Here is a 23,494-nt window from a genome sequence, read left to right as displayed (position 1 = left end):
ACCAAGGTCCAAAAGTCACACATTCATTGCTGGGCCCATGCAGGGGACCTGGCACAGAGCAGGAACTCAAGACTGGATTGAATGAATGAATGAATGGATGAATAAAAAGTATGTAAGCTCTGGCCTGCTTAGTAAATCACTGCCCTTACGGCTTTGTTCAAGACTCTCAGCTGTGCACCCCAATGGAACAGAAATAAAACATGGTCTTTCCAGAGCCAACATGCAGCTACTGCTTCCACTGTGAAAAGTGTGTGGGGCCCTCCCCACCGAGGCGACTGCTGGGCTCTACCACCTTCACAAAGGCATGACCCACCATCAGTCATGTACAATGGACAGACCACCAAGTCTGCGCCTGGCCTGAAGGTCATCCCCTGTGACAGGTGGTGGGTATGTCATCACCTCCATGTCACAGAAGACTAAGAGACAGAGGGTGAACCACCTGCCCAAGACCACAGTGGGCCACTCCTTTTAGAAGTTTATTGGAGCACTGACCAGTACGGCTCAGTTGATTTGGTGTCATCCCACAAAGCAAAAGATCGCTGGTTCAATTTCCAGTCAGGGCATATGCCTAGGTTGTGGGTTTGGTCTTGGTTGGAGGATGTACAAGAAGTAACTGATAGATGTTTCTCTCTTACATTGATGCTTCTCTCCCTTTCTCCCTCCCTTCCCCTCTCTCTGAAAATAAACACTTTTTTATCTCTAAAAATAAATACTTTTTTTAAAAAAAAGGAAAGGGAGGGAGAAAAGGAGGGAGAGAAATATCAATGTGTGGTTGCCTTTCATACGCCCCCAACTGGGAACCTGGCCTGCAACCCAGGCACATACCCTGACCGGGAATCGAAACAGCGACCCTTTGATTCACAGGCCCGCATTCAATCTACTGAGCCACACCAGCCATGGCAGATAAATATTTAAAAAAATAAATAAATGGCTTTTTAAGAAAGAAAAAGAAAACCTTGCTGGAGATCACTAATAGTTAAAAGTACAAATAGCTGTGATTTTAAATATTCTAGAATTACCTCGAAGTGATTAAGCCATCCCATCCCAGCTGGTCTGCCCTAAACCTCACTGTTGGCTACATCTTGTTTTCTGCTGACCTCATGGGGCTTGGGGTCTTTTTGACCAAGGGAAGATGGTGACACTGGCACCTGGAGGAGTTCACTTTTCTGCTCATATCTTGGCTGGCTTGGTGCAGACTGGTTGGCCTTGGAGACTCAGCTCCTGTATATGTAAAGAAGGGGTCGGTGACAACAGAACAAACACTTGGCCCAACACTCTGGCCAGCAACCTTTCCCCCACAGAGTCCATGTCTTTATAATCTGCATTCCTGCTCAGGGTCCACACTCTGGAGCACACCAACCAAATCTGGCCCCCTGCCTGTCTGCACAGATGCATGCTAAGAAGAGCTTTATGTTCTTAAATAATAGAAAATATCAAAGAGAATATCTTGTAACCAGCCCTGGCTGGTGTGGCTTAGTGGATTGAGTGGGGGCCTGCGAGCCAAAGAGTCGCTGGTTCGATTCCCAGTCAGGGCGCATGCCTGGGTTGCAGGCCAAGTCCCCAATTGGGGGTGCGCGAGAGGCAACCACACATTGATGTTTCTCTCCCTGTTTCTCCCTCCCTTCCCTTCTCTCTAAAAATAAATTTTAAAAATCTTTAAAAAAATAAAAAAAGAATATCTTATAACCTGTGAAAACTGCATTGAACTCACATGTTGTCTGTGATGCTTCTGGCCACAGCAGCAGACTTGACTAGTTGTGAGAGGCTGTGTGGCCTGAAAAGCCCCAAACATCACCATTTGGCCTTTATGGCAGGTCTACAGCCCCCACTATAGGTGATTCCTTTCTAGACCTCTTAGGTGACCATGGATGACCTAACAGTATCCAAGACACAGGGAACAGACTGAGTTACTTCTGAGATTCCTTCAACTCTGAAATGCCATTAAGATACCACACTCCCACAGCAATTAGTGGCACTGCAGCCAAAGCCCTGCTTCAGCACCAGCCAGCACAAGCTGTAGATTTGCTAGATACCTTCAGGCATGTGTCCGCACAGGACAGCCCATCGCGCCCAGCCCTGCCATCACCTGCAGCTGTGCCAGGCTCCCCCAGCTCACTGCACCTCAGAAAAGGCGAGGGTCGAGTCCCACATAACAAAAGCTGTGTTTAATTATAAGACTCGAACAGAAGCAAGGCCAAAACTGCAAATGAAGTGTAGGAACATTGCCTTCAAATTCCATGACATTTGTCTAATTTCCAAAACAGAAAAGATTCCCATCTTTGACACTGATGTACAAAATGGCTTAGATTAAGGCGCAGGCCGAGGGGCAGACACGGTCCATGTGGGTCCTTTGCCCAAGCCGCCCCATGGCTACATTTGGGTTTCAGCCCCAAGTCCAGGAGCTCCTGTGGGGCCACAGGTCCAGCTGCTCTCTCTCCCAGGGGAAACACAGGAAAACAAGTGGAAGATGGTTTGTTTGTTGAATAAAATGTCTCCCTTGAGAAGTGTGGTTAACAAAGATGGTTTGCAAGTCTTTCTGGTGCTGGTATTTTTGGATTGGATCATGGTTTGGCCCTGTGCCTATGGTCTACAAGAGAGGACTAAAACCGCATGGTTGGAGGGTCTGAGCCTTCACATCATGCCAAGGGAAACATCTTCTGAACATGAGCCTGGAGGTGTGTGTATGGACAGGGAGAAGCAGGCCCCAGGGCCACACAGTCCTGCCAACCTCAAGTTCACTGGCTTCAAAGTGGTGGTGACACATGCAACACAATGTCGGGTAGGGTGCCAGGGCATGGGGCCGCTGGGCCAGCTCTGCCATGGCATCAGTCATGAGGCTCAGAGGTAGAAAACGAAATGTCAGTTCCAGAATATTCTCCCACGTTCCAGAAGCTCCTCGCAGTGTGCTCACCTTGCTCATGTTGCAGCTGGAGGCTGGCGAGTTGCGTGCGCTGGGATGGTGTCAGGAACGTGCAGGTGCCTGTGATGTGGAAAGTGAAGCCCCAGTCCCTCTGTGCCGAGAGGCAGTGGAGCGGACGCAAAGGGTAGAGCTGGTTATTGAGGGCTCTGGGGTGCCGGTCCATGTGGGCCCCGAGGGCCTGGCTACCAGGCCTGGCGCCCATCCTGCCTCCAGGGAGGGCAGTCCAAGAGAGACACCACTGGGATTTCATAAAGTCGTGGCTGTTTAAGACATGGAGGGGCTGGATGAGCACAGGCTCCAGACACCTCCCAGGCTGATGGAGGAACCAGAGTCAGGGCTCAACCCAAGAGCCCTTGTCCATTTACTTCCAGCCTTGCTGGCAGCTCTTAGCCCAGCTCCCCCACCAACCTAGAGGTGAGTCTAGACCCCATGCCAGCTGGGCTGAGGGTCTAAGGTCATACCTCTGGGCCTGGGCTCTCAGTGTTCTGACCAGCTGAACTACAGAAGAGCCATGGCCTTCGGGGGCGGACCATGCCCCTCCTGCTCAGGACAGGGCATCTTCAGGGAAAGTAGCAGCGTGGTGTAAGCACCAAATGGGGCAGATCTGCAGCCTTCGGCAGGTGGAGGTGATGCATCCTGCCCCTTCTGAGGTTCCACCAAACGACTGACTAGAAAGACTATGGGCTGGGCTCATGGAACAGGGACCTTGGCAGTCCAAGGGGTGTGCGGTAGCCACGTGAGCTGGGAGCAGGGCCAGGGTCCAGGTGCGGCTGGGCTCGAGGAGGCAGAGGAAATGTGAGCATCGGCCAGACCAGAGCACCAAGTTGTGGGGCTGACAGGTCCAGTCTTGTGGGGACAGCAAGGGGCTGAGGCTGCACTGGCCCCCCTAGGCTGAGGCGCCCGGCAGGCCTGTGGGCTCGAGGGCACAGGTGGCAGGACTCGTGGGTTCCTGGGTGGACACACCGGCCACATTCTGGGGATCAGCCAATTCTGGAGGCTTCTCTGCAGGCAGGTTGGGCTTGATCTGAGCTTCTCCAGGAGGCTGCCGGGGAAGCACAACTTCAGAGTCTTTCAGAGGCTGTGGGCCTTCAGCTGAGGCTGGCACCCAAGGAGGCTGAGGTATATCCTTCTGTAAGAGAAGAGAAGCCTGTGGTAAGGTGTGGGTGAGGCCAGTGGGCCCTTGGGGGAGGGGAAGCGGAGGAATCACTGTCCCTAGAGGGTGAGGCTCAAGGACCAGAACAAACAGGTCCAGTCCCACAAGCCAGCATGGAGGCCACAGAAGGGGACTTGAAGCAGAAACCTGACTCTGACATCCCTGGCTTGTCCCCACTCCTGAACCTTCTAGAACCAGCCCACTAGCTGGGGCAAAGCCAATATCAGTCAGGACCAAGACCCACTGAGGACAGTGGGCGCTAGCCCAGGACACCTTCCCTGAGTGCCCGGGAGAGGGTATGGCCCGGGGTAGGGTCAGACCTGGAGACCTGCTCCTTTCTAGCATCTCTATGCCAGGACAGATGGGAGGAATGTTTTAACTTCCGCAAGAACACAGTAACAGCACATTTATGGTATCACTGGCATGTGTCATAGGTGGGGAAGCCCCGCTGATACCCCTTCCTTTGGGCAGTATGTTGAGGTGAGGAAGGGCCGAGTTGGCCCATATTCTCCCTGCTGTCACTCGTTCATGGCTGGTCCTGACTGAGGTGCCAGGTCCCCTACAGAATCCAGAGCCTGAGCTGTGACAGCTTTTGCCCTCGCAGAGGGGCTCTGGGGCCCAGCCCCAGCCTGGCACAGTGTTCTCAATGTTGGAAGCAGTCAGAAGTCAATGCCCCGTCAAGTGGGTGATCCTCAAGTTGCACCCGGCATGACAGCCAGATGCTGTGCTCTCCACAAGGGTGGCTCAGAGCCACTAGAGCAACACAGACATAAAACCTTCCAGAAATAGCCCTCGCCAGGTAGCTCAGATGGTTAGAGCGTCATCCCCATACACCAAGGTTGTGGGTTCAATCCCTGGTCAGGCCACATAAAGAATCAACCAATGAATGCATAAATAAGTGGAAGAGCAAATCAATCTTTCTCTCTAAAATCAATCAATCAAAATAAAAAATAAAAAAACTTCCAGAAATGGGGAGACACTAACCATGGGATGGGGGCTGCAGGGTTTAATTGTAAAACTAGAGGCTTTACTCAACTTTAATTCTAGTTAGGGCTTATGGGTTAATATTTCTTGCAGACAGTCATAGCAAACTGGTATTCACCACAAAGCCGCTGCCCGTCCAGAACATGCCCAGCTCCCTGCGCCACAGGGCCAGGGCGCCACTGGTGATCAGCGTACAGGGCACCAGGTAGAGGAGGGCTGGCTGGCCACGCTGCATGAGGGCCAGGGCCATGAACGTCACCAGGAGGCCGATGCCATAGGCTGGAGGAACAGAGATGAGCAGGGTGTTACCTGGGCCAATGGTTCCCTGAGGCAACCCCTCCCCAACCACCTGCAGGAATGCTGGGAACACTGGAGAAAGCCAACAGGATCTGGGCACTCCCAGAAGTGAACAAAACCTTCTGGCATCTTCTAGGACATATGCCCCACCTGGCCCCAAGGGGACAGGCAAGACGTGAGTTTCAATGAGAAGACAGGAGGAAGCAAAGGCGCAGCTGAGAGGCTGGGAACAGGCTGGGAACACTGGGGAAAGGACGGGAATGGGAGACCATGGGGCTTTCTGATCAGCAGCCAGCAGTTGTGGGAAGGGTCTAGAACCATAGAAGTGGCTGGAGAAAGTGCTGTGAATATGCCCAAATATCTTGTTTTTATAAACCTTTAATTAGAAATATTTTGAATTACAATAATGTACATACAAAATTAGGAAATCAAATCTCTGATAATCTAATCGCAACCCTGGGAAAGAATGTTGAGTTCCTATGAGACACTCGGTGAGGCACCGAGGGTGAAAGGGCATTATATCTGCCATTCGCTCTCACAGCTCAGAATTAAATGCACGTGAGTGTAAGTATGTAACCAGTTACACATGCTATGCAAAGAGAGAGAATACAGTGAGGCCACTGTGATGAAACATCAGCCACTGGGCAATGTGAGAACAGGAGTGTGGAGTCTCTTGTACTAATCTTAAAACAGTAACCCTGCCGTTATTTCAAAGGATACAATTACAAAAAAAGTGAGCCTTTAACTGGAAGCTTCCTCCAGAGCCCAGAGCCCATCTACAGCATTCACCTGGGCTCTGTCCTGATCCTCAGTCCACATTTCCAAGGGATGTGTTCACCTAGGGGTGGTTCCTTTGCAACCATGTCAACTGCCCATGTGTCCTAACAAAGGCAGACGATGGCAACTATGGGAACCTCCTGACACAATGCAGCTTACAGGGAAGCCTCTGTACCTTTACAGGATAGTTTTGAGGACTGTAACTCGGAGAGAAGGTTCAGATACAATGTGCCAGCAACTGCAGGCACCAGGGTGGGCAGGATTGAACTGTAATGACCCCAAAAGGTGCCCAAAGGTTAGCCTGTGCCCTCCTGGTGGCATCTATAGGGTCCCCCTCCACTGGTGTGGGTGTCGCCAGGCCTATGTACTCTGCTCCACACCCACGATGAGGGCCAGGGGTCAGGGGAGCACATGCCACCAGCCTGGTTCTCCTGAGGAAGTAGGTGGGTATGTACAAGAGCATGTGAATGATGCACTTCTCTTCCTCGAGAGCTGACCGGGTGGGGACCATCAAACTGGCTAGGAACCTTATAGAAGCAATTAGGGCTCAACACAAAATGAGAAAATGTCAAATTTGTGTCAATGGCTTTGGTAACAAAAGAAATCAACAGAAGGGGGAAAAAAAAGAAAAAGACAAAAAGGAGACAAGAAAAACAACTACACCAATCACAGAGAAAGGAGGAAAAGGACTGTGCAGAGGCTGCGCCCCGCCCCCTTCCCACCCAGCTCATAGCCACCAGCGAGAACAGAGGATGAATGGGGGAACGGGGGCTGAGCCTGGCCCTCCCTGAGCGCCGTGCTTACCAATGGTGCAGGCCACGAAGTAGACCCTGGATGACTGCACCTGGATGTCAAACCTATGGCAGTATGCCACGAGCAGCCCTGGTTGGGGAAGAGAACATGGGCCAGGGATTGAGCCAGAGCCCCAGATAAGGGCCAGGGGACCCCATGGAAAGAGCTGGGCACGGTGCATGGTCTTCTCTAACAGCTATTACTGCTGTTTCATGGACGACCCCACTGCCAGCTCAGGATGGAGCTGTAACCTGAGACAGTAAGCCAGCACATACCACATAGCACTGAGTGGGGGACATCCTGCCTAGGTGGACCCTGCCCTGGACAGGCAGGCACATCTGTGCAGCCATGACCAGCAGGGCAGGGCAGGGCTGCCCCTGGGGGCCAGAGAGGGCCCACTTCCACCATGCACCAGCCCTCACTACCACCCGCCCCACCTGCTGGGCTCTGTCTCCACCCAGTGGGCCCCTGACCCAACACTACAAGGACACCTGGGTACCCTCAGGGCCGTGGGGTCACCCACCCATGTACCCAGTCCCCATACCTGGGACTAGGATGTCCCCAAAACCCAGGAGGGAGAAGGGCCGGTCACACAGGGCCAGTGGTGAGGTGTTCAGTCTGGGTACTTTCAAGACCATGGGCAGCTGTGGGGAGAGGAGGCAGCGCCTGCAGACCAGCCCAAGCCCACTGCTCCCCTCCAGCCACCAGGGCCTAAACATACCTTCTCATGTGTGGCTGAGTCCGCAGGCCCGGTCGCCACCTCTACCATGATACTGTTCCCACTCTGACACAGGGGAGCCACATCAGAGTGGGGGCAGAGGGCTGGGGTAAGGCAGTACAGGAGGAGCAGGGCAGGGGTCAGGGACACTCACCTTGGTCAGGAAGGGTGTGATGAACACGAAGAAGACGTCATAGATGAACAGCACCAGCAGCAGCAGCGTGCAAGCCTGGGGAGAGGTGTCCTGAGGGGCTGGCCCAGCACCCCAGGCACACAGACCCCCTGGCACAGACCCACACCCTCAGTTCCCCTTGCAAGGCTCAGACTATTCCCACCGGGACGAAGCCTTTCTGAGAAATCCTGAGCAAAACCTGCCCCAGCCCTCGAGCAACAGAAGATGGGGGGAATGTTCCAGAGCGATATCCAGTGGATGGCTGAAGGCAGAGCACAAGCCACACTGTTCAGGTGTCCCAGTAACAGGAAAGGTGGCAAAGGTAAGCAGTAGGGAGACATTCATTCTGTGATGCGTCAGCTGTGGGTCTGGGGAGGTGATGACCTTCTTCACATTCCCCACGTATTTCTAAGGTATTTCCGACAGGTCTGTGGACAATAACCTGGAGCCCCAGGCTCAGAAGGGAAGGCCGGGGCAAGCTGGGTGACAGGAAGGCCTGGCTGCTCAAGGCATAGAGCTGACACAGAAAAGGCCCTCAGGACTCAGGCCCCTTACAGCCCCAACTCCCCGGGACCCATTCCTAGGTCCCTCACCTTGAACGTGGGGAGGCGGATGGTTTTTAGCATGTAGAGACAGAAGGCGATGCCCAGTGCATCCTGAAGGATCCAGGCCCACCTGGAGGGCAGAGCAGCAGCATCACTTGCTGGGACAGACTCCACCAAGAGCCACTACCCCCCAGGCCCCTCCCTCCTCGGCCACCTCATCCATACCAAGTAGTCTGAACATCCAATACCCGGCATGACCCTGCCGTGTTTCGAAGACTCGTGCTGACAGAGGCAGCAGTATGGTTCTAAAACCTGTAGGGCGGGCCCTACCTCACTGGGACAGGCGGGGCATTGATGGGTGACAAGGCAGGGGGTGAATGGATGGACCCTTCATCCTGATGCCAAGAAGTCAGAGAGAGGCAGACATACTGGGGCCTCTGTCCCTCCACCATGGTGGCTTTTGCACCCAGACCACAGGACAGGGTGAGGGAACTATATATCTATTGATTTAAATTTCCTTTCAATAATAATTTTTAAATAGTTCAGAAACTTGTGCCTAGCCAGGTTCCAGACTCTCTGGGCCCATGGGAAGTTAGGGCTTAGACCACCAGGGGCAGGCCCTGAGAATGAGCATCTGAAAACACCCCTGAATAGTCCTGTGGGAACGAGAAGCAGAGGTGAGACCCATCTCACATATCTGCATTAATGCAGCACCGCCCAGGTTCCACAACCCACAGCCACACTCCTGCATCTGCATATTGAATTTGTGCTGTGAAGTCCCATATCAATGTTCTAAGAAATAACGAGCTTCACAGAGGGGTCAGCGGGGACATGGCGTGTTTACCCTGTGCAGCCCCACCTGCCAAGGCCTTAGGGGTGGTGTGGTCCCAACCTCGTTGGCCCTGCCCTCCGCTTCCTGCCTCACCCTGCGCCCTGGTAAGGGCTCTGCCTGCCCACCTCTTGTCAGATGCTTCACTAGGCACAGGATCAAACATCTCCTGGCCAGGGTGGGCTGAAGAAATACAAGTTCGAATGCAGCAGGTGGGTGCCCAGCTAATCAGCTGTATGCACCCAGAGGCACAGTAACTGCAGCCTGTTCTAATTTTATACAATGGAGAAGTCTCCTGGCTTAGATTTAACTGTGAGAGTTCATATTCTCTTTGTGTACAAAGGACTCAAAATATTTTCCCATTTTCCTTCTGCCACTTAAATCTGTTATGGCTCCAAACGCAGGTGCGCCAAGAACGTTTAACTGCCTTGGGAAAGGCTCATCAGGAGTGCCAGATGGTGTCAGTGATAGCAGGAGCGGGCTGGGCGGGAACAGGCTGGCTCTGTCCTCCCAGCCCAGCCTGGGCTCCAGGCCACGGAGCAGGCGTGCTGCCTCCCAGGAGGGACCGAGCTGAGGGGAAGCAAGTCATCAGAGAAGCAAGCCAGCCTCCCCGAACCATCCATGACAGTGCTGGCTGAGCACACCCCTTGGGCACCACTGTGGGAGCAGTGGGGACAAGTGGCGCCAGGGCTGGGGAGCGGCTTCCCCTCCCACTGAGGCCGTCCTGGAGAACACAACTTGGGACGCCTGGGCCAAGAGGGTTTGCAGCATCTCATATCCAGATCCAGTCACAGTTCATGTGGCACCCAGACAAACCAAATGAAACTGGACGTGGGCAGCAGGAAGGGCAGCCACGGCTGGGCAGTTGTCAGCTGGGCCCAGTCAGCATCTGGACGCCATGCAGCCACCGCTTCCAGAGTACTGAAAGGAGGGCTTTTAATAACCAAGGAGGTGAACTGGCTCCAGGTGCCCCCAAATGGCCTCAGGGGAGGCACAGGAAAGTTGTAGTCCAGCACTCAGAGCATCTGAGGACAACCCTCTAGAGGGAGGGGCCACCCACAGGCCAGGGGCCGCCCAGGGGGCTGCACTCACTGGTCCTCGTTCCGGAAGACTCCCCAAACCACGCTGACAGCCACACAGAACAGTGCCAGGAGCAGCATGCGGACCTGAGGGAACTTGTGGAAGTAGGGCAAGCTGTTGTCACAGACCCTGGGGACAAGTAGGGGAGGAGGGGGTGGTCATCAACCTCTGGTCCTTATAGCCTTGTTCCCACCCAGCACCCAGAAGGATCATTTCAACTCCTGCCCAAAAGCCCCTTGGCACCCCCAAGTCCTGACTCCAATAGTCCCACTCACCCCCAGGCCCCCTGCTGTCCGGCACTCTGCTCTGAGAGGAGCCACTTGCCACCTTGCCCACCTGGCCCTGCCTTCCTCCACTCCGTGTCCTCTGTTAAACCCACAATCCCCTTGCCTTTTAATACATGTCTAAAAGGGAGGCTCCCAAGAGCAGAGCAGAGCAGATCCGGGTGGGGGCAGGCACTTAGGGTGAGCAAACCTTGGCCAATTTCCAAGCCAGCCTGCCCACAACAACCCAGAGCCCACTGAAACTTGCAAGAGCTCACAAGCACCCCTAGAAGCCCAGGAAAACCCATGGGAGCCCTCAGCTCAGCACCGTGTCTTCTCGCTGGTTCCAGGTCCCCATCCTCTCACCCTTGTATGACAACCTAAAAGGTCTCAACCCCCTTGTCCAAACTCCTGAGTAGCTGCCCATCTGCCCTATAAGAACCAGACTGGGCTCCTGGCAGCAGGGAACCGCCAGTGCATCTGGCCACGTGGCCCAGCCCTGCCTTGACTGGCACCCCTGCCTAGTACCAACATCACCCCACTTAGGCTCTGTGTGCCCACTGGGCCTGTCAGCCCTGGAATGAAACATGGGGAGAGGAAGGCCACCTGAGAAAAGGAGGTGGGGGGCCTGATAAAGCCCATTCACCTCGTATTCTGTCCTGCTCCCAAGACCCATGAACCCCCCAGCAAGCACTGAGTGAGCACCTGCTGTTTGCCTGTGCTGGCCAGACTGGCCACAAAAGAGTGAGGGGGTCCTCAAATCACGGAAGCAGTGCTTAGAGCCTCAGGGGCCAGAAAAAAGGAGGCAGAGTGGTGGGGCCAAGGAGAGGCTGTAGGGCAGGGCCTCAAGAGCAGAGCCGTGGACAAGAGGCCGGGTAGGGCTGGGCAATATGCCAACCGAAAAAACTCACCTGCATTTGCCAAATGGTAGCCTCTGGACCAATGGTGACAGGCAGCTATAGAGGCCCGTGGAGGAGGCCAGGCAGAAAATCCCAATGATCACGTAGACTGTAGAGCAGGGTGGCAGTGAGGAGAAGGTCAGGCTGCCGGGGTCCCAGCACACCCCCGGGAAGGGCCCTCTGCACTCTTGCACCTGGGCACAGTGACCTGCGCCCAGTAGAGGGAGGGACAGACCCCGCCTGAAGCCCCTTTCACCCTGCCATCCACTGGACTTCTCCAGAGGAGCCACAGCCAGCGGAGACGCACCGAGATGGTCATAGAAGTAGTACAGAAGCACCAGCATGGAGCAGCACATGACCACAAAGACGCAGGTCATGACGGGCGTCACATCCACAGCCTCATCCTCCTGCTTCTCAGGACCGTCATCCCGCTTGTGTTTCATGTACCTTCTTAAGAAGCACAGATGGGTCATGGGGACTCCTGGTGGGCTGACACAGTCCCCAGGACTGAGGACCATGGAGACAGGAAGGACGGACAGAGACAGCTCATGTGTCGGCCTGTCCACCCTCTCCATACCCACGGTGCCCCCAGTGCCCCCCGCCAATGGGAAAGCCAAACCTGCCCCTAGGACCTCACATCCTTGTCCAGGAGCTCAGGGTCATTGTAGACGGAGCTCCCGCAGACGGGCTTCTGGCCACCTGCGGGCCATGCTGTGCACAGGCAGCTGCAGTAGGCCGGAGCGCCACTGGGACTGCCCAGACACTGCCTGTCAAGTGCAGCCCTGGCCCACGAGGGCCAAGCTTGGGTCCCAACACTACAGCAGGGTATCAAGGGGCAGGACCCAGAGGGCCTTTGACTGGGTCTCCCAGGTACTCATAGCAACTATGTTCCAGAAGCTTCTCTGGGAGTGTGGACACCCCTCTTCTGGGCAGTACTGTTACTTTCATATTTTCACTTCCCAGCATTAGGGTCACCTGTCACATACACATGTACACACATACACACAAGGCACTCACTTTTTCACATCCCGGCTCCCAGCCCAGTAGCCCCCGAGGGCGACAGTGCCGACGGCCATGACGAAGATGATGACCATGTTGTAGTCCAGCATGGGCTCGTGGGGGGCATACAACGCTGCCCTCACTGCTCGGCCAAAACTCTGCCTCGGAGAACACATCAGAGTTCAAGGCCAGGTGCAACCACCCCCAGGCGGCCCGCCCCAGGCCTTCATCCACCACTCCTGACCCCAAAGCAATCAGCTCTAACGAAATAAGCTGCAAATGAGGGCAGGCGAGCAGCCCTGAGTGAGAACACAGACCCTGAGCCGAGACGTGCACGTGTACGCACGAGGGTGCACAACACCTTGGGAACATCCAGGTGGCCCACTGGGGCCCCGTGGGGAGAGACATGAGGCCCGCATTCAGGTGTTTACTATGAACTTCTAAAAGTTTCCACAAAGATTGCGATCCCATTTACTTATATAATGATGTTTGCCTTCTCTGGACCCAGCTCCCCCAGTGGAAGATGAGCATGGGTCTTGGGTCAGACAGGCCTGGGCCAGGTGTGTACAGCTGGCCAGGAGGGAGTGATGCTCAGTCTTCACGTATGGGAGGCACCTGGCCAGCCAAGCCTGGAGCCTGGGTTACTACAACTGGCTGCACAGGCCCTTCAGGGCCATGGTCTCCATTCCTGACTTCAGGTGGCACTGGACCTGGCTGACTCACAGTGAATAAGACCCACCCACGATTCCCAGTCAGGGCACATGACTAGGTTGCACGTCAGGTCCCCAGTTGGGGGTGAGTGAGAGGCAACCATACAATGATGTTTCTCTCCCTCTCTTTCTCTTTTCGCCTCTCTCTAAAAATAAATAAATAAATGAATAAATGAATAAATAAATAAATGAATAAATGAATAAACGAATAAACAAAGAAGAAAGAAGAAAGAAAAAAGGAAGGAAGGAAGGAAGGAAGGAAGGAAGGAAGGAAGGAAGGAAGACCCACCCACCCATGGCCAGCCAGACAGGGCAGACTTGCCACAAGCCCCACCCATCTTTTACTCAGGCCCTGGGGTCAGTGCCGACTGCAGGGGGAGGAACCCCCTACCTTGAAAATATCCAGCATGTCTTTGTGGCTGAGCAGGGCCACAGGAATGCCAATCTCCTCATATTGCGTCTTGTTGCCTCCTGGGGGGACCTGGGAGACCAAAGGAAGCAGATCCCTGGCTGACCAAGGCCCACCCAGGATGGGGCAGATAGTCAACCCCTCCTGACGGTGTGATGGTGTGGCTCACAGAGCTAGCCCTCCCTGAGGTAGGGGGGATTCGCTAGTATGTGCTGGGTCCTCAGGTGCCAGGTAGCATGGGAGGGGGACACTCCAGGAGGGAGGCCTCCAGGCTCCGCACTTCTCACTGGGGGAAGAAGCACTCACCTTTCACTCAGATCTTGGGGTCCGGCGGTTTAGAAGTCAATCTGCCCTGCGTGAGGGCCTGGAGGATAGGCAGCACATGGGCCCATGCCACCCGCTCCTCAGGAGGCACCCCCAGAATTCTACCTCAAGGCCCTATACCCCCTAACCCCCAGGACTGCTCTGGGACAAGGACCCTCCAAGACATTTAGCAAACCATCTCCCCTGACTGTGGCCACCTGGACCGCAACCAGTGTCCATGCCCACTTTGTTTGGGGCCCAGGGGCTCCCTCCCGCCTCCCACCTACAACCCTTGCCCCAGGTGGGTCTTGCAGCCCAGGGGGGTTCCCAGGTGGCTGTACCAGGGTCTCCTTGCTGACGATAAGCAGGCCATGGGCCCCACTACCCTGGGCCAGCCTCACTTTGTCGTAGAAGGTACAGTTCCCCCGAGTCACCAGTGGAATCTGGTTGCTGAAGCCTTTGGCGGGGAGGTCGGATGGAGAGCAGAGCGTGGAGGTCGTCCAGTCCCGCAGCTGCAGGAGAGACTGAGGGAAGGCAGGGTTCACAAAAGCTATTCTAGAAAAGCCAGGAAAGGACCAGACCAAGTCTTCTCAGGAACCAAGGCATCAAGAGAAGCCTGTCCAGTTGAGCTGAGCACTCAGTATCCAGATCACCACAGTGAGCATTGTCCTGATGCCCTCTCCCCTCTATTCCCACTGGATCTCAGCCCATTGCTCCAAGAAAGGATGAGGGTGGAGGATGGGCAGGGCCTGCAGATGTGTGCATGCTCATACACACACGACACACATCAAGCACAAGGCAGAGAGTTGGGACAGGGCGGTATGTGCTCAGAGCAAACCCCTCAGAAATCCTTCCTGCATCTCCATATCCACCTCCAGCATCTATTATAGATGGAACAAAAGGGGCAGGAGCACCAGCCTCTGTAGCATGAACCCACCCCACAAGAGCATCTTCCAGGCCCTTCTGCGTGGAGAATCAAGGCCAGACCAGGTAGGGAGGTCTCCTAAAAGGAAGAGGAAGGCCCTTGCCCCTCCACGCCCCGCACTCTGCTGTCACTCCTCTGCCAACCAGCCCCCATCTAACCAGTAGAAGCCTGGCCAGTGTCTACACCAGGGTCTGTGCCTAGACAGCACTCCAGACATCTTTCACTCATGACCAAAGAAACTGAGGCCCAGAGAGGTTGTGGTGCCCCTCTGGGGATGCCCCAGAGGCCTCTTGAGTGAGACCAGCTCCCACCCCATGGTTTCCCTGCTGAGGTCCTTCTTCCATCCTCCAGCTGGCTCTCTGCAGATGAGTCTCCTCAAGGCAGGAGGAGGGGTGGCAACAAGAAAGACAAGACCTAGAAGGGGTGCTCAGAGCCACCCAGCAGGGAGGACCACCAATCTAGTACTCACCGCCTTGCTGAGGTCGTGTGGCAGGTGGGCCCACTGTGGGTTGTAGAGGATGCAGTAGTCCTTGCCTTTGGGGCCCCCCGTCTCAGAGACCACGTGTACCATACCATACTCACAGGCCACCTGAAGCAAGGGAGCAGGGATCAGTGAGCTCAGGGTGGGGGCCAGACCACCCAGATGACACAGGGTCCAGATTAAATGAAGATGCCCGTGAGGGTTGGGCTGGTTTCCTTCCTCAGACAGGACAAGAAGGGGCACAAGTATACATATTCCATGATGGAAAAAACAAGGAAGGGAGGCAAGTACAGGGACAAGTCTCTACAGGGAGATCTGGGGTATGACCTCAGACATGTCAGCACCTAGCTGGTGGGCCCGGACACACCATGCCCACGGGCCCTGGCCCCTCCTAATCCCTGAGCTTCCTGGAGCTGGAAGGGCCCATCTGGATCCTGATCCAGCTCTGCAGACCTCAGGCTCCTGGGCCTGTCCTACTGTAGCTTCCACTTCCCTTGGATTACAAATGCCTCCAGAGAGGGTTGGAGAACACACTCGTGGTTTTCCCAGAGTCTGTCACACAAACAGGTGGCAGCTGCTCCCAACAATGGATGCATGAGGGGGACAGTCATCAGCTGGCACAGTGGAACCCACACCCATTCTGTGGATGTGGCTTTGCCAAGGTGGGGGAGTGAAGGGAGTGTCTGATTTGGCCAAGGGTCCTGATAGACTGTGAGGGCGGACACCACACCTGGGGCACCGACTGGCCAGGTTCTCAGCAGAAGCACAGCCAGGTCACTGCAGGAGCTTCTTACTCTCGCCCTAGTCACCTAGCAGTGGTGGCGGCAGCGTGGAGAAAAACCCAGGGTGCCCCAAAACCTAAAGGCTGACACCAGGCACTGGGTGCAAGTCTCACTTTCCATAGTCTCCAACTGCCACTGTTCCAGCTAGCCCATCAGCTCTGGCACTTCCACGTGTTGCCTGGAGTGAGGTGCTGACCGACAAAGCAGTTTGGGGCCACTATCACCAGGACTCACAGAAAGAAAGGGCAGGATGGTGGACTGAGGCCAACCAGGGGTCTCAGAGCACTTCACTAAGGCAGCATCCTGCCCGACCTGCCTCTGTCCCCAGAGAACCTCCATACACATGTTGCCTCAGCCCCTTGACCGGGAACAGGATGAGGAGGCCCCTCTTCCAGGTTCTCCCCACCAGATTAACCCCCAAGGGTGCCCCCCATCCTGGCTCCAAGTACGGTGCCTAGTATATGGCCCTCCAATGCTCAGAGCCCCTGGCACCTCCTCACCCTGGGCCACAGTGGGGAGCAGTAGAGTCCCTCAACCTCCTGGCCCTCTTCAGCCACCTTCTGTTTGCAAATAAAGGTTAATTGGAACGTGGCTGCCCAATGCCTGTATGAAGGGCCTCCACTGCTCTTGGCTGTCACTGCAGAGACGTGCAATTGCCTGCAAAGACGAAAATATTCACTGTCTGGCCCTTTCTGGAAAGTTTGCTGATCCCTGATCCATGGGAGCCAGGCTGCTGGTGAAAATTATCATTTGTGTAAAATGGGAATAGATAGAAACTGGTTCTTTTATACGAAATGTCATTTAAGAGCCCATAAGCATACTTCACGGACTTTCCTCCCCACAACTTGTACAACTAAGCCTGTGCTTGTATCAGACACCAGGGAGTCATGGTTTCACTTTGAATACAGTTCCCTCATCCTCTGAGTTAAAAGAAATAGGCAGGAGCTCCTGCAAAGGGCCCAGCCTATGTTCCAACACAGCCCATCCCAATTTGGAGAACCAGAAACAGCCAAGACTACTGAAGACAAGCCACCTTCTGACAAATCCCATTCATGAAGCAGGTCCAGGAACTTCCAGGGATACTATGCTTCACGATTACTGTGAAAGCATCCACATCAGGGCCTTTGAGAGTGGTTAATGGGTCCAGATTTCTTCCTTCTCGGAAGATGTGGTGAGTTCTGGGAGAGGGCAGAGAAATGAGGACCCAGACGTTTTGAAAGAGATGTTCAGGTGGAAGGCACGGTGAGGGGGGATGGCACAGGTGGTGGTTGGGAACTGGTGAAGGAGGTGCAGGGGACAGGTGGAGGAGGGACTGGGGAGAAGTGAAGGGGGGACAGGTGGAGGAGGGGCAGAGGGGCAGGTGGAGGAGGGATAAGGAGAACAGGTGCACGCAGGGCAGGAAGGCACTAACATTAGTTACGACCCGATGAGTAATAGCCTTGTTCTAGCCTTTATGTACGTATCTCATAGCAACTGAGAGAAGAGTGTCTATTAGGGGAGGTCAGATCTCCCACTGATCACAAAATGGTAGCAAGTAGCTGTCAGCAAGCATTCACCCCCTCTCCCTGGGGAAAGGTAGTCTATTAGAGGAACCATGAAGAAACACACCCACGCAAGGAAAGGTGCTGTGCCATCTCAGGGCATATTTCTGACCAGGGTTCTGTTCTGGGAAGAGCAGTCCCTACTGTGTTCCTCACTCTCTCTAACACTCTCCTGATTCTCCATGCTCAGGATAAAGTTCAAAGTCCTCAGCCTGCCCCGGATAAAGTCCAAAGGCCCCAACACCATGATCTTTCATCACCTGGCTCTGATCTGCTCAGCCTGTGCCCCTATACCCAAGAAGAGCACATGCTTGGACTGCCCTTTACCCTCTGCTTGGAGCCACTCCCACTGCTGGCTCTGCCCCTGCCCTCCAGCTGAAGGGGAAACCCAAGCCTGTCATCAAGTGTACCTGAAGTATCTCCTTTAGGGTGGCATCTTTCTCCAGGTGCAAGCATTAGACCACCCTACACACCAACCACAGCAGATCCTTCACAGGCCCCAAATAAGTCATCTGCTCCCACACCTCCACCCAGTTCATGCTGCTCCCACCTCCTGCACCACCTTCCCTCTGCCTTCAGGACGTGGCAAACACCCCACAGAATACCCATCAGACACCACTGCTTCTAAAAAGTCTTCGCAGCCCTGGCTGGTGTGGCTCAGTGGGTTGAGCAGCAGCCTTCGAATTGAAAGGTTGCTGGTTCGATTCCCAGTCAGGGCACCTACCTGGGTTGCCAGCCATGTCCCCACTTGGGGGCGTGCAAGAGACAACTGATTGATGTTTCTTGTGCACTCGATGTTTCTCTCCTTTTCTCCCTCCCTTCCCCTTTCTAAAAATAAATAAAATCTTTAAAAAATAAATAAGTAAATAAATAAAAAGAAACCCTTTCAAGGCAAACTGTATCACTCCCTCCCTGGTGTCCACATGATCCTTCATTGCCCTCTCACTCTGCCCTCATTTGAAATGTCTGGAGAGCTCAAACCCTGCCCTCAAGTTGCTCAGACCTCAAACTGGTGATTAAACAGGGTTGGGGGAAACACAGGGGGTTGGCAAACAGATGAGAGGGGGCATCCCAGAGAGCTTGGGGGAGAGGGGACAGCTTAGCTGAGACCAGAAGGATGATCAGAGCAGTCCAGAGAAACAGAAAAAAACAAAGAGCAGAGTGCCTTCAATCAAATAGAGCTCGGAAGGGAGAGGTGCTTCCTGAGCAGCCAGATCACAAGACCTGACACACTTTGAAACAGATCGCTACTGTGTTGAGAATGTATTGGGACTGTGGAGGACAAAGTGGCCTTGGGGAGAAACCCCCCGCTGGCCACCCACCGGAAGCTACAGCAGAGATGTGGTGGTGGGTTGGAGTAGAATGAAAAGGTCAAGGTTAATGGCCGCATTTTCAGGGCTGTTACAGGAACCATTCCCTGAGCTGCTGAACAGAGGGGAGAGGGAGGATTTGGAAATAAAAGATGCGCCCCTGACAATGTACATCAGCCATTTCGTGGTCGGTCCCTCATTAGCACCTGAAGGACCCTTAACGATAAGTGACAAAGAAGAAACAAACATGCTAGTTTTCATCGCCCCATGCTGCATTCTTAAGCTCCTTTTGCAGAGAAGCAACTGACGCCCCAAAGCGAGAAACTTCCTCACCCAAGGTCACGGAGTAAAAGTGAGACAGAAATTCGACCTCGCTCCAGGGTTCCTGGCTGCTCCCCGACACTACCTAGTGTCGGGCTTGACAGCCTACCACAGCCACGAGGGTGAGCGCTAGCATCCCGTGTAAGGGGAGACAATGCGAGAGGCAGCCACCTAGCCAAGGCCACGGAGACAAACAGGAGCGTCCCCGGTGGCGGTTGGAGCCCCATAGATGGACCAGAGGAGCCGGAGGGAGAGAAATGGGCCCCCAAACTTCAGACCTGCGCGAAGTGCTTTTGAAGAGAGGAAGAGAGCTGAGCCGGGGACAGACCCGCAAGGTCACAACGGGGCTCCGGGCCCCGCGATCCGCCCGCGCGAGGGGCGCGGATTCCTGATAATGTCCCCAGGCCGGGTCGGGCGGGGCTCTGCGCGCGGCCGGGGGCCTAGGGGCCGGGTCACCGCATCCTGCAAGACCGGCGGGGCGGGGGCAAACCTCACCTGCTCCGCGAGGAGAAGACTGGCAGCAGTGAGCCACGCCAGCGCCGCCGCCATGTTGGCGGGTCGCAAGCGTCGCCAGATGTTTCCCAGCAACGCCCCGGCGCGGCGTGCGACGCAAGCGCCGAGCAGGTACCACGCTTGCGTACGGAGGAGGGGTCAAAGAGCGCGGAGGCGGCACCAGCGCAGAGCGGCGTGGTGCAGCACGGCAAAATGGCGGTGAGCGCGAGGTTACGCTGGCGGGACAGGCGGAGACCGGCGGGGGCCGGTGGGGCTGGCCGTGCTCCCTGCCTTATGCGCTGTGCTTCCCCTGCAGGACAAAGAGAAGAAGAAGAAGGAGAGCATCTTGGACCTGTCCAAGTACATCGACAAGACGATCCGGGTGAAGTTTCAGGGAGGCCGCGAAGGTGAGGCACTCGCTTCCGCACCCCCAATGATTTACAAGAAGTAATTAGGGGCGAAAGTGTCAGCTGATACGGGAGCACCGTTTAGGCGCTTTGTCTGGATAACTCGTGCAAGCCTCGTAGCGACCGCGGGAGGTCAGAGCTGCTATGTCAGTTTGCGGCTGGGGAAACTGAGGCATGGAAAGGTGACCAGACTTAAAGCCCAGCTGGGACTGGAATGCAAGACTTCGTCTCCTTTGCGGTTCTGTCGCTGCAGCTCCCCACTGATGCCCCTACACCAGGGTTCCTCACGCTCCTCACTGTTAACTTTGGGGCCCAAATGTACTTGCTCATAAGGGCCATCCTGGGCACCATGGGGTGTTGAGCAGCATTCGTGGCCTCGACCCACTGGATGCCAGAAGCATCTCTTAGTTTTGACAACCAAAATGTCTCCAGATATCGCTTAGTGCCCTACAGTCAGTCTGCACGTGTGGATCAGAGAGACCTGTTAAAAATAAATCAAATCTTGTTCGGTCTTCAGCCCTGTGGGAGCTCCTCATTGTCCCAGGGTAAAGACAAACCTTTGGTACCTCTCAGTAACTAATAGAGCTCTCGTCTGCCACCCGGCTGTAAAGGTGCATGTTTTCTCTGCCTGGAATGCTTTTAGCAGGTTAATTGCCAGAGTCATTTTCCTACTCTCACCTCAAGGTACTAGCTCTGGGAAGCCTTCCCTGAGCCCTCCGCCTTCCCTGGTAGCACCTGTCAGAGTTTGCAGCTTTATGTGTAAACGTACTTACCTCTACATCTGCTGCTGGCATCTAGTGAGAAGAGGGCACTACAGCACCCAGTCCCTGCCTTTCAGGGAAAATGGGCAAGCAGAGTGCTGGCATAGTAGGGTACCTGCTGCCATCAGGTGAGACCAAGGTGAAGAGAGGCCTGGAAGATGAGAGGAGTTGGAAAGGAGGGGTGGGAGGAGGAGCATCATAGGCAGAAGCACAGATGAGTGTGAAGATCTGCAGGCCCAGAGGCATTAGAGGGCAGGGAAGATGGATGGCCTGTCGGGCACTGGGGGAATCACCCCTTCTCAGGTACAAAGATAGGTCATTTGGTCAAGGAGCTCTAACCTAGAACACTTGTTTGCTTTCCTGAGAGAGGTAAAATTCACATAAAAGTAATCGTTTTAAGGTATGCAATTTAGTGGTGTTTGGTACCTGCCACCCAAACCACTGTCGACGTTACACCTTTCCATTTCTCTTTTCTTCTTGGTGGTTCCTACAAGCCAGTGGAATCCTGAAAGGGTTTGACCCACTCCTCAACCTTGTGCTTGATGGCACCATCGAATACATGAGAGGTGAGCGCAGCCAGCAGGGCTTGGAGACCTCATTGCCGGGCCTTTCTTACTGTTCCGGACCCACTAATCTGCCATCTGAGTGACGAACATGGTCCTTGTAGAGCAGACAGTTGCCGATATGTTTCATCTTTCACTGTCCCAGCATTCCAGACAAGCGCAATAGACCATTCTCTCAGAGACTTAAAGGATGTGGAAGTATTTTGCTAATCCATCACTGATCATGAGGCACCTGCTGCCAGGGCCCGGCCTGCCCTGTCTCCTACCGTCCCGGTGTGTTACCCCTGCTGCTGACAAAGTGTCCCATTCCCCTTATACCTTGCCCATGGTCCCTGTACCCTCCAGTCCCCAGACCCTCCATCTACAGCAACCAACAGCAGTCAGGCCATCCCTGGCTCATCAGCCAACAACTTCTTCAGCTCAGCCAGTCAGGCGTTAAAGGGATGTCAAGACCTAGGAGGTCTTGCTCCTCACCCCATCAGTGTTTTGAGACCCAAGTTACTCAGGTGAAAAGTTAATGCAGCCACACAGGAGTGTCACAGGGCTACTGAGGAGAGGCCCTCTTCACAGGAGAAACATGGGCTCAGCTCCATTGGCCAACTCCAGGGGGCCTCTTGCTTTGCTCTCATTTTTCCTCTTCCTGCCTGGGTCCCCCCAGAGTCCTAGCCCGACCTCCTTGGGTGGATGATTTTCCTCATCTATAAGACACCCCCACTGCTCCTTCCACAGAGCCTCTCCTGCCAGGGGCCTGCCTCACTGGCTGAGGAAGTCTGTGTACCCTCAGCTTCCAGAACAGCCCCTTAAGGAGGCCTGGACCCATTCGAATGGATAGAGGATGGGAGGTTCAGGCCCACACAGCTGTTGTCTCTGCAGGATCTGAGGTTGGAGGGCTGCCTCTCAGATGAGAGTCTCTGATTTCACTGGGCCACTTTGTTTTCCCCTCCCCCACATCATTCAGTAACATTAATGGAGACTTTTAGTTGTTATGACCTTAAAAGAGCCCTAGAGCTTGCTGTCACTTCCATGGGGTTCCTCTCTGCTGTTAACACACCATTGACACGGGTGAACAGTGGCCCCACAGGGCTTCCACAAATTTGTATTCCAGCTGCCTGTCTGATTACGCCTCCGGGTCTCTGCTGGCCCAGGTGCCAGTGCCCCCAATTAGCTTCAATACCCAGCATCCCTGCCGTCCTCTGGGCCTCGTGTTCTCATTAGCAAAATGGGGGCAGGCTTCAGATGGTTGTTTCCAGAACTCCGACTCCCAGTATGTGGGCTGTTGCAGGGAGAAAGGCTGCATTTCTGGCTTTGGGAGGTGCTTGGCCTGCCACCCCAGCCAGCATGTCCCTCCAAAGTCCCAGGTGGTGGGGTGGGGGAAGTGATTGGAGTACCCTTTGATCCAGGTCTTCAGACCCCATCCTGCCCCAGGCATGGTCTCAAGTTCTTACTCTTGCCCTCTCTTCCTCTGCAGACCCTGATGACCAATACAAACTCACAGAGGACACCCGCCAGCTGGGCCTGGTGGTGTGCAGGGGCACCTCCGTGGTGCTCATCTGCCCCCAGGATGGCATGGAGGCCATCCCCAACCCTTTCATCCAGCAGCAGGAGGCCTAGCAGGCGGGGAGGACACAGACCAGGGTGCCCTCAGACTCTAAGCTGTCCCTTCCGCCTTCCGTGCTGCCCACAGAAATGGAACTTTTGTGTGTATGTGTAGGTTATTTTTTGTTTTCTTAATAAAATTGCAGACCTCATTTCCAGAAGCCCCAGAATTATGCTTTCAGCCTTGATGTTCTGGGAAAGCCTGGTCACAGGGATTCAGTTCATCCAGGTTGCCGAGTGCCAGCTGTTGTCCATTATGGGGACTGTGGCATTCCAAGATGACCAAGGCATGCACAGTCCAGGCTGGGGGATAGGGATGTGTGAGGCCGGAACCTCTGCAGAGTCCCCTAAGGGCCAAAGCAGGTGCAGGCATTCCTCTCTTCCTCCTGTGGTTCCAGGAGGGTGGACTGGCTGCTAGCCTTCTCAGCAAGCAGATCCCAGGAGCCCGTCTCTTGTCTGCCTTGC

The 23,494-nt window shown here is 54.8% G+C and overlaps 2 protein-coding genes across 4 annotated transcripts; one reads left to right on the top strand and one right to left on the bottom strand.

Annotated features, from left to right (window-relative positions):
• Positions 1-2,150: 2,150 nt before the first annotated feature.
• On the bottom strand, positions 2,151-19,800 carry SPPL2B (signal peptide peptidase like 2B). 3 transcript variants are annotated; one of them, XM_090289225.1, is made up of 15 exons: positions 19,706-19,798; positions 15,245-15,364; positions 14,192-14,374; positions 13,530-13,619; positions 12,447-12,586; positions 11,737-11,879; positions 11,442-11,538; positions 10,280-10,396; positions 8,407-8,488; positions 7,796-7,870; positions 7,645-7,707; positions 7,468-7,567; positions 6,936-7,013; positions 5,176-5,336; positions 2,151-4,049 (listed from the first exon to the last, which is right to left on the bottom strand). In XM_090289225.1, the coding sequence occupies exons 1-15, from the start codon at positions 19,757-19,759 to the stop codon at positions 3,807-3,809; spliced, it is 1,746 nt and encodes a 581-aa protein (XP_090145351.1). In that variant the 5' UTR covers positions 19,760-19,798; the 3' UTR covers positions 2,151-3,806. The 3 variants fall into 3 exon arrangements, with proteins under 3 accessions (XP_090145351.1, XP_090145352.1, XP_090145353.1); XM_090289226.1 differs by having other exon boundaries at positions 11,737-11,876; XM_090289227.1 differs by having other exon boundaries at positions 3,986-4,049; positions 5,110-5,336; positions 19,706-19,800.
• A 42-nt stretch (positions 19,801-19,842) lies between these two features.
• Positions 19,843-23,199, top strand: LSM7 (LSM7 homolog, U6 small nuclear RNA and mRNA degradation associated). The gene is made up of 4 exons (XM_090289228.1): positions 19,843-19,921; positions 20,019-20,109; positions 21,365-21,436; positions 22,902-23,199. The coding sequence occupies exons 1-4, from the start codon at positions 19,916-19,918 to the stop codon at positions 23,042-23,044; spliced, it is 312 nt and encodes a 103-aa protein (XP_090145354.1). The 5' UTR covers positions 19,843-19,915; the 3' UTR covers positions 23,045-23,199.
• Positions 23,200-23,494: the final 295 nt, after the last annotated feature.

The sequence above is a fragment of the Furipterus horrens genome, unplaced genomic scaffold (assembly GCF_987537825.1).
Source record: "Furipterus horrens unplaced genomic scaffold, mFurHor1.1.pri manual_scaffold_10, whole genome shotgun sequence".
Classification (NCBI taxonomy): domain Eukaryota; kingdom Metazoa; phylum Chordata; class Mammalia; order Chiroptera; family Furipteridae; genus Furipterus; species Furipterus horrens.
This window is presented reverse-complemented; position numbering and strand designations above follow the sequence as displayed.

Bases quoted from the DNA above. Each gene is read 5' to 3' on its own strand.
- SPPL2B (XM_090289225.1), bottom strand. From the start codon at position 19,759: ATGGCGGCGGCGCTGGCGTGGCTCACTGCTGCCAGTCTTCTCCTCGCG. The intron at 14,375-15,244 runs GTGAGTACTAGA...GCCTTCCCTCAG, and splicing joins CACACGACCTCAGCAAGGCG to TCTCTCCTGCAGCTGCGGGA. The intron at 11,880-12,446 runs GTGAGTGCCTTG...GTGCTTCTTAAG, and splicing joins GGGAGCCGGGATGTGAAAAA to AAGGTACATGAAACACAAGC.
- LSM7 (XM_090289228.1), top strand. The intron at 20,110-21,364 runs GTGAGGCACTCG...GGTTCCTACAAG, and splicing joins GTTTCAGGGAGGCCGCGAAG to CCAGTGGAATCCTGAAAGGG. The intron at 21,437-22,901 runs GTGAGCGCAGCC...CTTCCTCTGCAG, and splicing joins CACCATCGAATACATGAGAG to ACCCTGATGACCAATACAAA.